Genomic DNA, 14761 nt, shown 5'->3' with positions numbered 1-14761 from the left:
ACTTCTCGGGCAGCGGGAGGCGGGACAAGGTCGGGGCAGGACTGGCCGTGGAGACACGGGCGACAGCCTCTATAGCTACTTGAATGGCGACCGAGGTAACATCCGCAGCTGAGGTGGAAAGCTCTAGCGCTGCCAACCTACCCTCCAGCTGCTGGATGTACCTATGCAGTCGTTGTTCGTCCGCCATTACTAGCCAGACCCTGGCGCTAGGATAATGTTAGGGCTGGCGGAACGCACCAAATTATAAAATAGTAGTAGGTGCGTTTGCAGCCCGGGGTCCACCATGCAGAGGTGGTACACTGCTGCTAGATAATGGCGGAAGAAATAAGTGGTGTGAAAACAGTCACACGTGTGTTACGTCACCCAATGTGAACAGGAGCGAACTCTGTTAATTCACAGAGCCGCACAACCGCTGAACGTAGATGCCAGAGCCTATTTAGCTCACAGAGCCTGGCCAAAAGAGCGCACAGTGTACGGCCACAGAACTCTACCCCAAGGACACGGGGTTAGAGTCCCTCTAGGCCCACTGAGAGCGCGGCATCGCTGCCCCGAGCGCCGCTATAGACGCTGGCTATGGAGTGTGGAGCACATGCACTGAGGCGTACCGAGTCACTGGTGAGGACTGATGCCTGACTCAACCTCTGACCTACCTACGCCTAAGCCTGGGTGCTAGCATGCTAGGCTGCACAACACATGCGTACTGAGGGTAGGGGTTTCTTAATGAGTCTTTCACCAGAGACATTCATACGTGCATACATCACTCACTTCTCATAGTCTGAAAATGCAGTCTATCCTAGCGCATGGCCGAGCGGTCATGCAAACCTTTTATAGCCGCGAGCGTCCGGGACCTTCCTGGCTTCTCGGATGGGTCAATCCGAACACGGGCAGGACCTGAGCACGTGACCTTCGATCTCCAATGAGAAAGCACTCCACGGGCATGCTCAGTAGCCCGACATGAGGACTTAGTCCCTGGAGAATCTCGCTGTTGAGCAGCATGCATTGCCATAGCTGTGCCAGAGGTGGCAGCAGCAAGCAAACCCACAGAACTGGTCTGGGCAGAGCACCGGGACCTTCAAGTTTGCTGAGCAATCTCCTGTACGGCTGGAGAGAAATGGGAGACGGCCGGAAGCAAGGCTCGGGATTCTCGCTGTGCAGCGACAGAAATCCGACGCCTAACAGTGAGAGTGTGTGTGTGTGGTGCGCATGGCGTATAGAGTGTGTATGGTGAGAGAGTTTTCCGTTGGTGGTACCGCGCAAGAGGCTGCATGTGTGTGAGTGTGTGGTGCGCACGGCGTATAGAGTATGTGTGGTGCGACAGTTTTCCGCTGGTGGTACCATGCAAGAGACTGTGTGTGTGTGTGTGTGTGTGTGTGTGTGTGTGGTGCGATGGTGTTCCGCTGGTGGTACCGCACAATGGGTTGGTACCAGCAGCAATTTCCATATTGAGACACCCATCACTTGGGTGTTCCAATATGGCGGTCGGTGAACTTCCTCCACTTGGAATTGTGGGATACAGAACAGGAAATGAAAACATTACAAGGCAATTAAATATATAGATATATGTAATCCAAGAAATGGTACCTGAGAAATCCATGTTTTTCAATTATGAAAATGTATAACCCCACTCTGTATAACTGCACTGACTGGCAGCTTCCCGTGTATACTGTGCATTATCCACAAGCGACCAATCAGTGGTGGGGGCGGGGTTACACAGATTAGCATGACTAGAATGCATGTGAGACCTAGTCAAGTAGTGATAATCTACACTTACTGTATAAAACACTGACTGTATTGAAACTACAGCACACAGCCTAAAAAGTGACACAACCCTGGAATCAGGTTCTCTGACCCTACATTATGCTGTTTCCAGATTAAATTACAAAGACCTGCTAACAGATTCCCTTTATAGCATTTATTTACATGAATAGAACTTTATACATATATTATATTATGCAGGCATTTCTGTAATTATTGGATAACCATCACAAAGTGAAATCAGATGCACGAAACTGAGACAAATAGCGGAAATTGGAGAGCACGTGAATATATTTCTGTTGTTTATAGATTGGAGATTATATTTTTAACATACTTTTGCATTTAGTAGGTTGCACTTATAATAACCTTAGGATATTACCAAATATAATAAAGAATAATGTCTCCTAGGTTTGCATTCATTTGACTTCATCATGCTTTGTGGGATGCTTTCAGCTTATTAGATATTTACATTATGCTATTATAATGGAATATATTTTCATATTTCATAAGATTGTTTTCATTGGATCAGTCATCTGTACTTGCGGAGCTTGATGTGAATTAATTTTTTATATGCCTACATTAATGTAATGTTCTGAAACACAAATATCCATATTCGGTGCTGATAAAGACTTCAGTCTCCCAAATGCAGACAATCAAAATAACAATCTGTCATTTCGAATTTGTAAACTTTCCAACCGACATTACTTTCCTTCCCTTATGTTTTCTCCCAGTGGACAGCTAAATTAGGTTGCCTTCCCTACTTGAATTACTTTAATAATGTGAAATGTAATTGTTTCGCTAGAACAATGACTGCAAGGTAAGAAAAACATTCGGCAGATGTCAAAGGACAAGCACACAACTTTTTGCCCTGCCTCCAGGGAGTATGTTAACTTGATGCTTAATGGCCTTAAAATTTAATGAAACAAGAAAGCTGATGCAGCAAATTGTGCTGCCTGCCTCCTGCTAAAGTTCCGGAAGATCCTGACAGCATGGAGAAACATGCTTAAATCCTGCCCTGTGCCAGGTTGATGTGCTGCGCTCGCAATCAAAGACATCAACAGTTATTACATGAAAGACTAGATTCGGGCGCCGATATCTCCGGCTGTGAAATAATCACACAGATACATTTGGTTTGTGTTCTAGTTTCAGTCCCAGGAACGAAGATACAGAACTCAGTGTGCGATCTCTGCAAGTCATTAACATGGTGATGTGGGCAAGAAGACAAAACAGCATTAAAAACCATGGTCGTCGCAGTGTTTCTGATTCATTATTATCAAAATATAAAACCACATTTTTCAGCAGTGCAATTTTTATATTTTTGAGCTTCTTACTATATGAATGTCAAGGTATTTGCTTCACACAGATGTCTTTTGTATAAAATAATCTTTTCTTGTTTGCCTGAGTAGCCGTGATAGAAAAAAAAAATCAAAAAAACATTTTATAGTTGTTGTTTTCAGGGACTTTTCTTGCAAATCCACAATAAAGCACAATGGCCCTGATTCATCAACAGCGTTGTTCACATGCTGGAGTCAGACGCTTCTGATGCATTAAGAGGTGCAAACCTCATCATGTATCTGTGGGCCGTCTGAAGAGTGGTGTGTGCCTTCTACACCAGAAATCTTACTCCTGTCCGGTACTGGAGTATGACTTCTGGTGTAGGATATTATACATTGTTATGAAAATAGCACACACTCACAGGTAATGAAAAACAGGAAGACCTACTACAAGGAGATGCTGCACCCACAATTACATAGTCACTGTACAGACTAGAAAGACCCTAGCCGCACAACTCAAAAACACCTGGCTCATTAAAAGGCCATTGAGGGGTCTCTCGTACCTCCTGAGGAACCATAGGGGAGGCCGCCACACATTGCCAACAAGAGGAGAGGAAAATGTGCAGTTAGTAGAGCGGGAACACTAAGCAGAGCCAAAAATAAACGAAACACGAATAACCTCCCAGAAACCTAAAAAGGCAAAAGGAAGAATAACTGGGAAAGAACGCAAACAGACTCACTGCAATAATTCAACTGGCATTTACTCACTTGATTATTAGCATCAGTATGTTGGGGATGCTTTTTACTCGGCGAGTATTTTTTGAATGTTCGAGAGGGAGCTCAAGTCCTTGTCGTGCATGTTTAGCACTTTGTAGACAGCCAATGAACATGTGGGGATTGCCTGACTGTCACCGAAATGCAGTAGCCATCTTGGTTGTGGCATTACTGTGATTGGTTGGCCGCACAATGTCATCAGGGCTATATGAGACCCGCAACGCTATGCTCAGCACACTGTACCCCAGACACAGGCAGTGTAGTGAGAGGTGCTGATGAAAGAGGGACAGAATTGCAGTTGCGTATTAGCCAAGGATTCAACCACATTTATATTTCTGTTAAGTACAACAGTCCTTGTTAGGGCTAATGATATTCAATAGTAACACTGCTGTTAGCAGTACTTAAGGAGAGATTGTGCTGAAGGGATCATGTAGGATAGGATAAGGTGAATTGCACGTCCTTTATGCTGAAGCCTGCAACTCATACCAAAACCTCTTCTCAGTGCTAATAATATTCTTTTTGTTCTTTTTGCTCTTAATACTGCACATTATTCTTAACAGGGAAGTATTATACACCATTTTTACTGCTGCAGTTGTGCATTCATCAAAAGCATACAGCTAGACTTGGTTGGATCTCAATAGCATTGCTATATTCATACTGCAGTCTTACATGTCCATCTGAGGTGTGGAAATTTGCCAGGCATTGTAATACTGCAGTTTTTTTGAGCAGTGAAATTTTATATGACATTTATGGTGCTACAGTTCGGCCTCAACCCCCCCAAAAAAAAAAAACTGTTAAAAAAAAAATCGCATTGCTATTTTGATACTGCAGTCTTACACATCCATCTGAAGGGGCCAAATTTCAATGGCATTATGATGATGCAATTTTTTCCAGCAGTTAAATTTTACACAGAATTTATCATACTAGAGTTGAACCTCTAAACACAGACAAAAAAACTTTGGTTACAAATTGCATTGCTATTTTGATACTACAGTCTTATACATCCAAAGAACAGATTCCACTGATACATATCAATTCACTTAGATGGCCAAATGCCACTATCATGGACAAAGAAGTCACCATGGACACTCCAACAACCATAAATCCTACAGATAACCCATGGAGTGAAAGTCCAAAAATAGAAGGTATAAAATTGAAAATATTTTATTACCAAAAGGCAGACATATAAGAAACAAACTAAAAAAAATGCACATACAGAGCTCATCTATGAAGGACAGCAACTACTGTTCTAACAGAGAGGGTTAGCTCAAATACCTTTATTATATGTCAGCCTTTTGGTAATAAAATATTTTCAATTTTATACCTTCTATTTTTGGACTTTCACTCCATGGGTTATCTGTAGGATTTATAGTCTTATACATCCATCAATAGTGGGCAAATTTTGCTGGCTTTGAATTACAGTCTACAACTTTTACTCAACAGGGATATATTCTATGTAATTTAAAATTGGCAAGGCATGTGGTAAGGGACAGGGAAGTGAACGTGATGCTGGCAGTGAGCGTAGAGGCCGAGGATGTGGGCAAGGTGAAACTGTGCCTGCCATGAGAGCACAACAAACACACATATCATTTCGATCTAGCTTCCTGTTCCACTTTGTAGGGGGATGTAAAACCACTATTGAAGCCAAGCCAGTGTAAAAATGTTGTTGGATGGATAGCAGATAATGCTTCCAGTCACTTTGCCAGCACCATCATGTCTACCACAAGGTCCAGTCTCAGTATCCATGATTCTGGAACACATAATCCTGACCCTGATCCTCCTTTCTCCCACCATGCCGAGTGCATGTGCAGCACAACTACCAGCCTGTCTACCACTAGCGTGCTCAGGCACATGCAAGCAAGGTACTAGACTACTAGGATGCTAGGTTCCGGAAACAGATCTGCCTTAGCTACTTGTGAAAGTACACCATGTGTGTACCCATTTCTGTAAGTCAGCTACAACTGCTGCCTCCCTGGCAGTGCTACAGCAGCGTTTGCAACTTCTAGTTCACCAACTGGTGTCACCACACGTTAGAACTCAACGTTGCATTTGTTGGTAAGGCTTTGTGAGCAGCAGAGAGCAGTAGTTGAATACCAGTTACACCATGCCCATCAGTATTCCGGTCAGTCTCTGCACATAAGAGCTGATGAGTGAGCATGGATGTCTGACATCTGTATGGTCCTCCAAAACTTTGAGGACTCGATCAAGATGGTGAGCGGCGAAGACGCCATAATTAGCATAACCATTCATTCTGCTTCTCTGTCTACTCAAATGCTCACTGCTCAAAATTAAAGAGGATGCTTTGCAGGTGGAGCAAGTTGAGATGGAGTAAGAAACTATACTGGGTGATACTACACAGCCCAGGCTCATCTCATCTTCTCAATGCAGATTGGGTGATAAAGAGGAGGAGGAACAGGAGCCTGTGCTACAGATGGTAGTACCCACACCACCTTCATCCCATCTGTTCAGCGTGGATGGCTTGAAGACAAGGAGGAGAGAGAGGATGAGGAGAAGGAGGACAAAGAGGAGGACATCATGAACAGACACCCTCTTGGTGGAAACAGGGAAGTCTTCGCTGTTGGCAGTGTGGCATACCTGGCTGAGTTTGTTCCACTGCCTTTCCTGTAACCCTCACGTTGTACATATTTTGGCAAACACTAATTATTGGTTGTTCACTCTTCTAGACAAGCTACATGGAGAACATTAGAACTCTCCTTCCCGTTGCGGAGATGTGTAATAAAATGTTGCAGTAGAAGAAGGCCCTAGTTGAGGAAATATTCAAAGAATTCCCATGTGACAACACTGGCGGCAGAGGTCACAGTTCCTTGAACAACCAAGGAGGGGAGACTAGGCAGAATCACACCAGATACAGCAGAGGCAGGGGAACACTCTCAAAGGTCTGGGACAGTTTTCTCAGACCCTCCCAGCGTCCAGACCCTGATGCACGGGGTACTCTGACAAGGAGGGAAAGTTTTGAAAGATGCTTAAGGAGTACCTTGCCGACGGTACCAGCGTCCTGCATGATTCCTCTGTGCTTTACAACTATTGGGTATCCAAGCTAGACATGGGCATGAATTGTCTCTCTATGCTTTGGAAATCCTATCCTGCCCTGCCACTAATATTTTGTCAGAGCGAGTTTTTAGTGCTGCCGGGAATGTTATAACCAATAGGTGCAAAGGCCTGTCAACTGAAAATACTGACAGGCTGACTCTTATTAAAATTAACAAGGGCTGGATTCGGACAGACTTCTGTACACCACCAGATGACAGCAGTGGAACATAAACCGAAATCCTTTTTTTTCTGGTCTATTCGCATGCACCCTTTCCCACCCAAACTTGGGTATACGCTTCAGGATTTTGTCCTTTTTGTGTCGTACCTCTCCTCCAACAAAATATCAACATGGTACGCATACGACCCTCACTATAAATTTAATTTTTTAGGGGTGTTTATGATGTCTGCATTAACAATTTTTAGAGGCCTACCTCAACCATTATTTTATATATATATATATATATATATGCATACATCCCAGGGGTAAATGTTTTTCAGTACATGCATCTAGTGCCTGGGCATTACCAGACTAGGATATCCACTCCTTAATAATGGGAAAAAAATATTTTCTAAGGCCCTCCACTACATCTCTTTGAAGGGGTATTGGAGTTCCTCCTTCTAATTTTTGGCATCCCTTGCACAGTGCATACACCTTACCAGTGTATAAGACCCACTCCTTAGCAATGGGAAAAAATAATTTTCTGTGGATCCACCTTCGAGTTCAGGGGAAATGTTTTGAAACTAAAAGAGACAATGGGTTCTATGTGTATATGATCTACCGTAGTGCCTTGTTGTGGGCTGTCAGATGGTCATCACATAGGGAGTTCTCATACTACATGCAGGATTTCACATTTGGGACAGGAGAGTTTGTAAGCCTTGCTGCTGATCCTTTCCGTGCACTCATTGACCAATTCATGTTTATTACGGTCATTTGTACTCAGAAATTCATCAAAGCTAGCAGTGTTACTTGCATTACCCTACAGTCTGTTGCTGCAACGTAAAAGAAAAAAAAATCAATGCCGATTAAAATCCCTTCTATGTTAAACAATAATACCGCTTTTATCTGCAATTTATCAATGGTGAGGTGTGGTAGTAGGAATAGTGTATGACGGGCATCTAGTCAGGGATTATTGCCTTGTAAATTCTAAGCCTTGCTGCTCTTTTTTTTATGCATTCATTGACATATTCATTTTTATGGTAATCTATACACTGTGTTCTTGCATTTGTAGGCATCATTCCATTAACAGTAAACCGTAAAATTATGTGCTTTACCAAAAAACTCCTGCTGGCCCTCCAATAATAGAAAGGGCTACCTGATGGCTCTCTACAAATAGTGATGGATGGGTAATGGCCTTGAAAAAAATATTGTGACTTTCAATGTGTCTGATCATGCCTCACACACCACATGGTCAGATAAAGTAGTAAAATGCCAAAATTACATTTCCTATTGAATGTTTTTTCATCATTAATACAAATGTGCAAAAAACTGAGCTTTCCATTGACTTCCATTATATTCTTTGCTCTGGTCGAGCACCCGAGCATTATGATTTGCTCGACTTGAGTAATTAGTACCCAAGCATTTTAGTGCTCGCTCATCACTAGTGTTTACATGCAAGGTAAACTCCTTACCTGAACTCCTGGAACTCCTAAAACCAAGTCCACCTAGAGGTATAGCCAACAAGGAAGTGCAGTGAAGGGTGAACATATAAAACCCAACCCAGAATGCAGGCCAAAATGGGAAAAAGGAAAACACCTGAAGAGGAGCAAACCAAGAAGCAGGAACAAAGACAATTGGAACCATTATTTGGACATGGAAGGACATAGCTCAGCAGACAGAGGAACTGACCACAGAACAACAGGTCAGCAGACCAAATCCCCAAACAGAGCCATGACACACAGCTTGTCATAAATTAGACAAGCTGTGGCATCCCACGGTTTAATGAATTAGATCTGAAGATCTTTAATTGACATCTCAGCTATGTGCAGAACACAAAAAATTAAGAAATGTCCAACAATTAAAGACATAGAAAAGAGAAAATATGTGCTTGCAGGTACTATCTACACACTTTGTACAGTTATATTGTTTCATACACAGAAACTTGCTGGGTGACTGGTTTATGTAGCTGCAAGCTAGGGCTACAAGGTGACTTTGACCGTGCAACATTAACTTTGCAATATTGTGCTGCTAAATCAAAAACTAAAGATAGTGAATGTGGTAGCTCTGTGCCACCGCATCATACCATTTGCTGAAAATCTAACCCTGCTGGATTTTCACATGGGCACATTTACAATAATTACTTGCGATTTTAGCATGCAAATATAATATGAAGTGCTGCCGTAAACTGTGAGTGCTACAAAATTTTTGGAAAAAAGTAACTTTGGTATTGTAAACTATGAGTGCTACAAAATTTTTGGAAAAAAATAACTATTGCTATTGTACAATCCGCATGTTGTAACTTTTGTGTCATCCCTATTCCCTAATAGATTGTAAGTTCGTGTAAGCAGTGCTCTCACACCTTGTGTTTAAAGTGAACCTGTCAGCAGGATTTTGCTAAGTAAACTACAGGCATTGTCAAGTTGGTGTTGCTACCCTGATTAAAACGATACCTGGAGTGAAGAAATCCATCTTGTGTGATTAGTTTTAGAAGTTTTCAGTTTATGAGATGTTCATGCTCCGGGGTCGGGACTGTAGGCAGAGTCTTATCTCTGTGCTCTACGCCACAGAAACCAAGAAAAGACCTGTCCATAGGCCACCCTGAAGCACAAACATGTTCCTCATCATAGAGACACACAGATGAGGTACATATTTGTGCTTCGGTGCGGGCCCGTGGGCAGGTCTTTTAATACAGACCAAAACTAGAGTCCCACCAGGTTTCAGAAGTTCTTCTTGGTTTTCAATAAATGATAGGTCTAAAAAAAAAATATATGTGGAATCTAAAGCAATGTGAACTTTCCATGTTTGCTTAGAAGTAGGCATTCAGTATGCTGGGAATCACTGTTATATTATTTACAGTATCAATAGAAATTGTTTTAGAGCTGTAACATAATGTTAACCTTCAGCATTATATAATGCAAAGTTTTCTCTCTCAGCAGTACTGAAGACATATAAGAAATGTCCTCCTTTGGGTAAAAAAGCTCCAAGAGATTTTGAAGGGCTTCATATAGTTATGATTATAGTTAAATGTACATTTGTTACATATCTATTGCGACTTTAAAAATCTGTCTTTATCACATAGTTTGGAAAGCAATGCAGTAAATGACGCATGAAATGACATGCAGTGAAATGGAAGATAATGCATTGTTAACATCGTGCTACTTCCATTGGATTGATTCTATTGAATGCTTATTATGTGCTACATTTTAAAACAAAATCACAAATGGGATCTTTAAAAAAAAAGCTGAAGAACATCATTGTTTTGAGCTAAGATAAATTCCCAAAGGGGTATCATTTCCAATGTGGGGTCACTTGAGGGGGGATTCTGCTCTTCTAGCACTTAGGGGCTCTGTAGATGGAGTCCACAAACTACAGGGTGGGCCATTTATATGGATACACCTAAATTTGATTTCTTTATTTTCACAGCTCATCGTCATAAACTTCTGTGAAGCACCTGGGGATTTAAGATGATCAGCACACATCTATCTGAGCTCCCTGAGGTATCTAGTTTCCAAAATTGAGTCACTTTTGGGGGGTATCCATTATTTTGGCACATCATGAACTCTTTAAATGGTGATAGCTAATTATTTCAGCAAATTTTGCTTCCAAAAAGTTAAATGTTGCTCCGTCACTTCCAAGCCCTGTTGTGCGTCCAAACAGGAGTTTTCTCCCACATGTTGTGCATTGGTGTACTCAGGAGAAACTGCACAACAAATTTTATGCTGCAATTTCTCTTGTTTCCCTTATGAAAATACATAATAATAAAATTATTTTTTTTTATTTTCTTAGCTCAATGTTACAATTTTCTGACAATAACCTTGGACTTCAAAGTGCTCACCACACATCTAGATAAGCTCCCTAAGAGATCTAGTTTTCAAAATGGTGTCATTTGTGGGGGCTTTTCATTGTTTAGGCATATCAAGGGGCTCTCCAAATGAGACATGGTGTCAGCTAATTATTTCAGCAAATTTTGCATTCAAAAAGTCAAATGGCGCTCCTTCTCTTACAAGCCCTGCTGTGCGCCCACACTGCAGTTTTCTTCCACATATTGAGTATCAGCGCACTCTGAGAAATTGCACAACAAATTGTGTGGTGCCATTTTTCCTGTTACCCTAAAGAAAATGCAAAATTTGGGGCTAAAAAACATTTTTCTGGGAAAAAAAAATGGGATTTTTTTTATTTTCCCTGCTCAATGTTATAAACTTAATTTAAGAATCTGGGGGTTCAAGGAGCTCACAACACATCTAGATAAGTTCCTTGAGGAATCTAGTTTTCAAAATGGTGCCACTTGTGAGGTGTTTCACTGTTTAGGCACTTCAAGGACGCTCCAAACGCGACATGGCGTCCGCTAATTATTCCAACAAATTTTGTATTAAAAAACAGTGAAAGGAGCTCCCTACTTTCCAAGCCCTGCTGTGTGCCCAAACAGTAGTTTTCCTCCACATGTTAGGTATTGGTGTACTCAGGAGAAATTGCACAACCGATTTTATGGTAGAATTTATCCTGTTACCCTTATGAAAATGCAAAATTTGCAAAATCAAGTCTAGATAAGTTTCCTGATGGGTCTAGTTTCCAAACTGGTGTTACTTGTGGGGAGATTCCACTGTTTAGGCACATCAGGGGCTCTCCGAACGCAACATGGCCCCATTATTCCAGCAAATTTTGCACTCAAAAAGTCAAATGGTGCTCCTTCCCTTCTGAACCCTGTCATGCACCAAAACAGTGGTTTTCTCACATAATATATGCAGGGTATCAGCATTCTCAGGAGACATTGAACAACAAATTTTGGGGTCAATTTTTACCTGGTACCCTTGCGAAAATAAAAAAAAATGTTTGTCTAAAGTGAAATTTTTGTGAAAAAAAGTTAAATGTTAATTTTTTTCCTTCACATTCCAAAAATTCTTGTGAAGCAACTGAATGGTTAATAAACTTCTTGAATGTGGTTTTGAGCACATTAAGAGGTGCAGTTTTTAGAATGGTGTCACTTTGGGGTATTTTCTGACATATAGACCCCTCAAAGACACTTCAAATGTAATGTGGTCCCTAAAAAAATGGTTTTGCAAATTTTGTTAAAAATATGGAAATCGCTGGTCAAATTTTAACCCTTATCACTTCCTGACAAAAAATTATGTTTTAAAAAATTGTGCTGATGTAAAGTAGACATGTATTAAATGTTGTTATTATTAACTATTCTGTGCAACATAACTCTGTGATTTAAGGGCATAAAATAAAAAAATAAAATTGAAAAATGTTTAACATTTTTGCCAAATTTAAATTTTTTCTATAAATAAACGCAAGTGATATCAAAGAAATTTTACCACTATCATGAAGTACAATACGGCACGAAAAAAATATTTCAAAATCGGTGGGATCCGTTGAAGCATTCCAGAGTTATCACCTCAGTGGTCAGAATTATAAAATTTGGTCTGGTCATGAAGGTGAAAACAGGCTTGAGGGGTAAAGAAGCACTCTCATGAAAGTTTTTATCTTCTTAACTTATTGTAGTCATCATATTGTATAGCACTGTGTAGTTGCAATTGCTCATTTTGCCTTCCTACCTAGTTATTTTTTCTATTTTCTCTGCTCTATGTAGAAACAGAAAGTCTATTTTCCCTGCAAGAGTCATCCCCATCTTTAAATCCTGATTCAGACTCTCTGCTCCTCTTAGTGATGACTTGTGCAGGGAAAACAGACTTCTTTTCTCTAAATAAAAGTTAGAAGGATTCAGTTAGTCAACTTTTAATCATGTGATGTCATAGACCTAATGGAAAAGAGAAGGATTAACTGGGTAGAAGTGCTAAATGAGCAATTGCACACAGAGCCATATAATATGAGGACTGCTATAAATTAAAAGGATAAAAATTTTGATGGGATTGCGCCTTTAAAAAAATTTAAAGGTAGGAGAAAAAAATCTATATTTTTATGTGAACAAAGGAAAAAGTACTCATTCAAGGCCTTTCCTTCTTCCTTAGCAGAAGACAGGCTCATAGACTATGGAGCCAGTCTTCACTTTTTAACAGTGTTCTGCTAAATGCTTTTGCCCCTTGTTTTTCACAATTGATAAGTATTTCAACACCCTGACCCCCACTGATTAAAACCACTCAACCAAAATTGTCTGTATGACTTGTCAAAAGTTTTGAGCAAGTGAAGTTACATTTTAAAATATTCCTATTGTTAGAGTGTGACTTTCATCATCACACTTGAAATGTAAGAACTTTCCTATAATGACAGAATATGTCTGACATGCCTCTATATTCTGTGTCATCACTGAAATATGCAATGTTCCAAACAAAGAGCACTGACACACAACCATACAAATGCCAATTCCAAGAACTTACCTTTTAACTGAGCAAAATTCACCCTTCCTGTAAATTCTGAAAATATCTAAAGTGCTGTGTTGTCATGGAAACTTTTTCAAGTTAAAATTTTCAGACCCTCAGCAGCAGGTGATACATTAGCAAATAGTGTACACAATATGAAAAATTATTATGCTGTGGAACATTGAAATGATCTTTATGTTGCTATGTGGGTTAAGCTACAAAATCAAATTTGAGAGCAAAAAAAAAAAAAGTGTAAATGAGCCTTGAAAACACTCACACAACACAAATCTGATGATCTCCTATACATACGTGCAATATCCAATTAGATCAATAGTTCAGACAGCCGACACTATCTATACATTCTTACATTTGGGACATACCAATTTTCCATCGTTAAGGCTGAAGAAGTGCGATTCATTGTTCCTCAGTTTATTTTCGGTCTTCAGACATTAAGGCATTCTGTTCCATCTTCCCCTAATGTGTTTCCACCAACAGACAGGACATCAAAGATTCTGGTTCTTCTGGTTTTGCGACTTCCGGTTTCAACACTTCTGGTTTTGATTCTCAGTACTATCAGATAACATCATCAGAAGGACTATTAATACATAATCCCTACTGAAAGACACAACCTGGTAAACCTGGGGGTGGCAAAGCGTTGTTATCTCTCTGTTTGCTCTCTGCTGTACATTAGCACCCCATACATTACACTATCATCAGTCTAGCTTGTCAATATCAAAAGGTTTTGTTGACAGTCTAATGTGTATATGCCCCCTGGACTGATGATTATTTTGATCCAACAATGTCCAAGTTCTGAATGCCAACCCTTTTGTTCTCCCTGAGATAAGCCATAGATGTCAGAGGGAAGCCATCACTTCTGTGCAAGGGAGAGACAGGCGGGAAGCTACTGGCCATCTCTTTGACAGCCACCTAAGTTGTATGAGGTCTTTGACTCATCATTCTCCCCTTGGCTTTTATCAGACCTTGCTATTTGATTCAGCCCTATTTTTTGCTCAGCTATTGTTCTCCTCTTTGGTTCTTCCTCATCTGACTAATCTTTTCAGGGGTAAACACAGACAGAAGAGGACTCCTGTGCAAGAACTGTATATAAAGGCCCCGTCTCACTAAGCGATCTCAGTAGCGAGATCGCTGCTGAGTCACAACTTTTGTGACGTAACAGCGATCTCACCAGCGAGATCGCTGTGTGTGACAGCGATCAGCGAGCGGCCCCCATGCCGGTATCGCTGATCGCTGCAAGAAATCTCTGGACATTTCTTTGGTCGCTGGTCTCCCGCTGGCCAGCACGCATCGCTGTGTGTGACAGGCGGGAGACCAGCGATCAGGTGTAAAAAATAATTAAAAAAATAGAAAATATAGTTATTCTCACCTTCCGACGTCCTGTTCAGCCATCCTGCCTCTCTCCACGCTCCGGTCCC

The 14761-nt window shown here is 40.9% G+C and overlaps 1 protein-coding gene across 1 annotated transcript in view; it reads right to left on the bottom strand.

Moving 5' to 3' along the window:
• LOC141080625 (uncharacterized) overlaps positions 1-14761 on the bottom strand; it is an 86842-nt gene that overhangs the window by 28940 nt on the left and 43141 nt on the right. The window contains exon 3 of the mRNA XM_073565986.1: positions 7831-7844. Coding sequence (XP_073422087.1) covers positions 7831-7844 — 14 coding nt within the window. The remainder of the gene's footprint in view (positions 1-7830; positions 7845-14761) is intronic.

This window comes from Dendrobates tinctorius, unplaced genomic scaffold, assembly GCF_039654945.1.
Source record: "Dendrobates tinctorius isolate UK_male_01 unplaced genomic scaffold, ASM3965494v1 ptg000003l, whole genome shotgun sequence".
NCBI lineage: Eukaryota > Metazoa > Chordata > Amphibia > Anura > Dendrobatidae > Dendrobates > Dendrobates tinctorius.
Note: the sequence above shows the minus strand (reverse complement) of the source record. Positions and strands in the feature narration are given on the sequence as shown.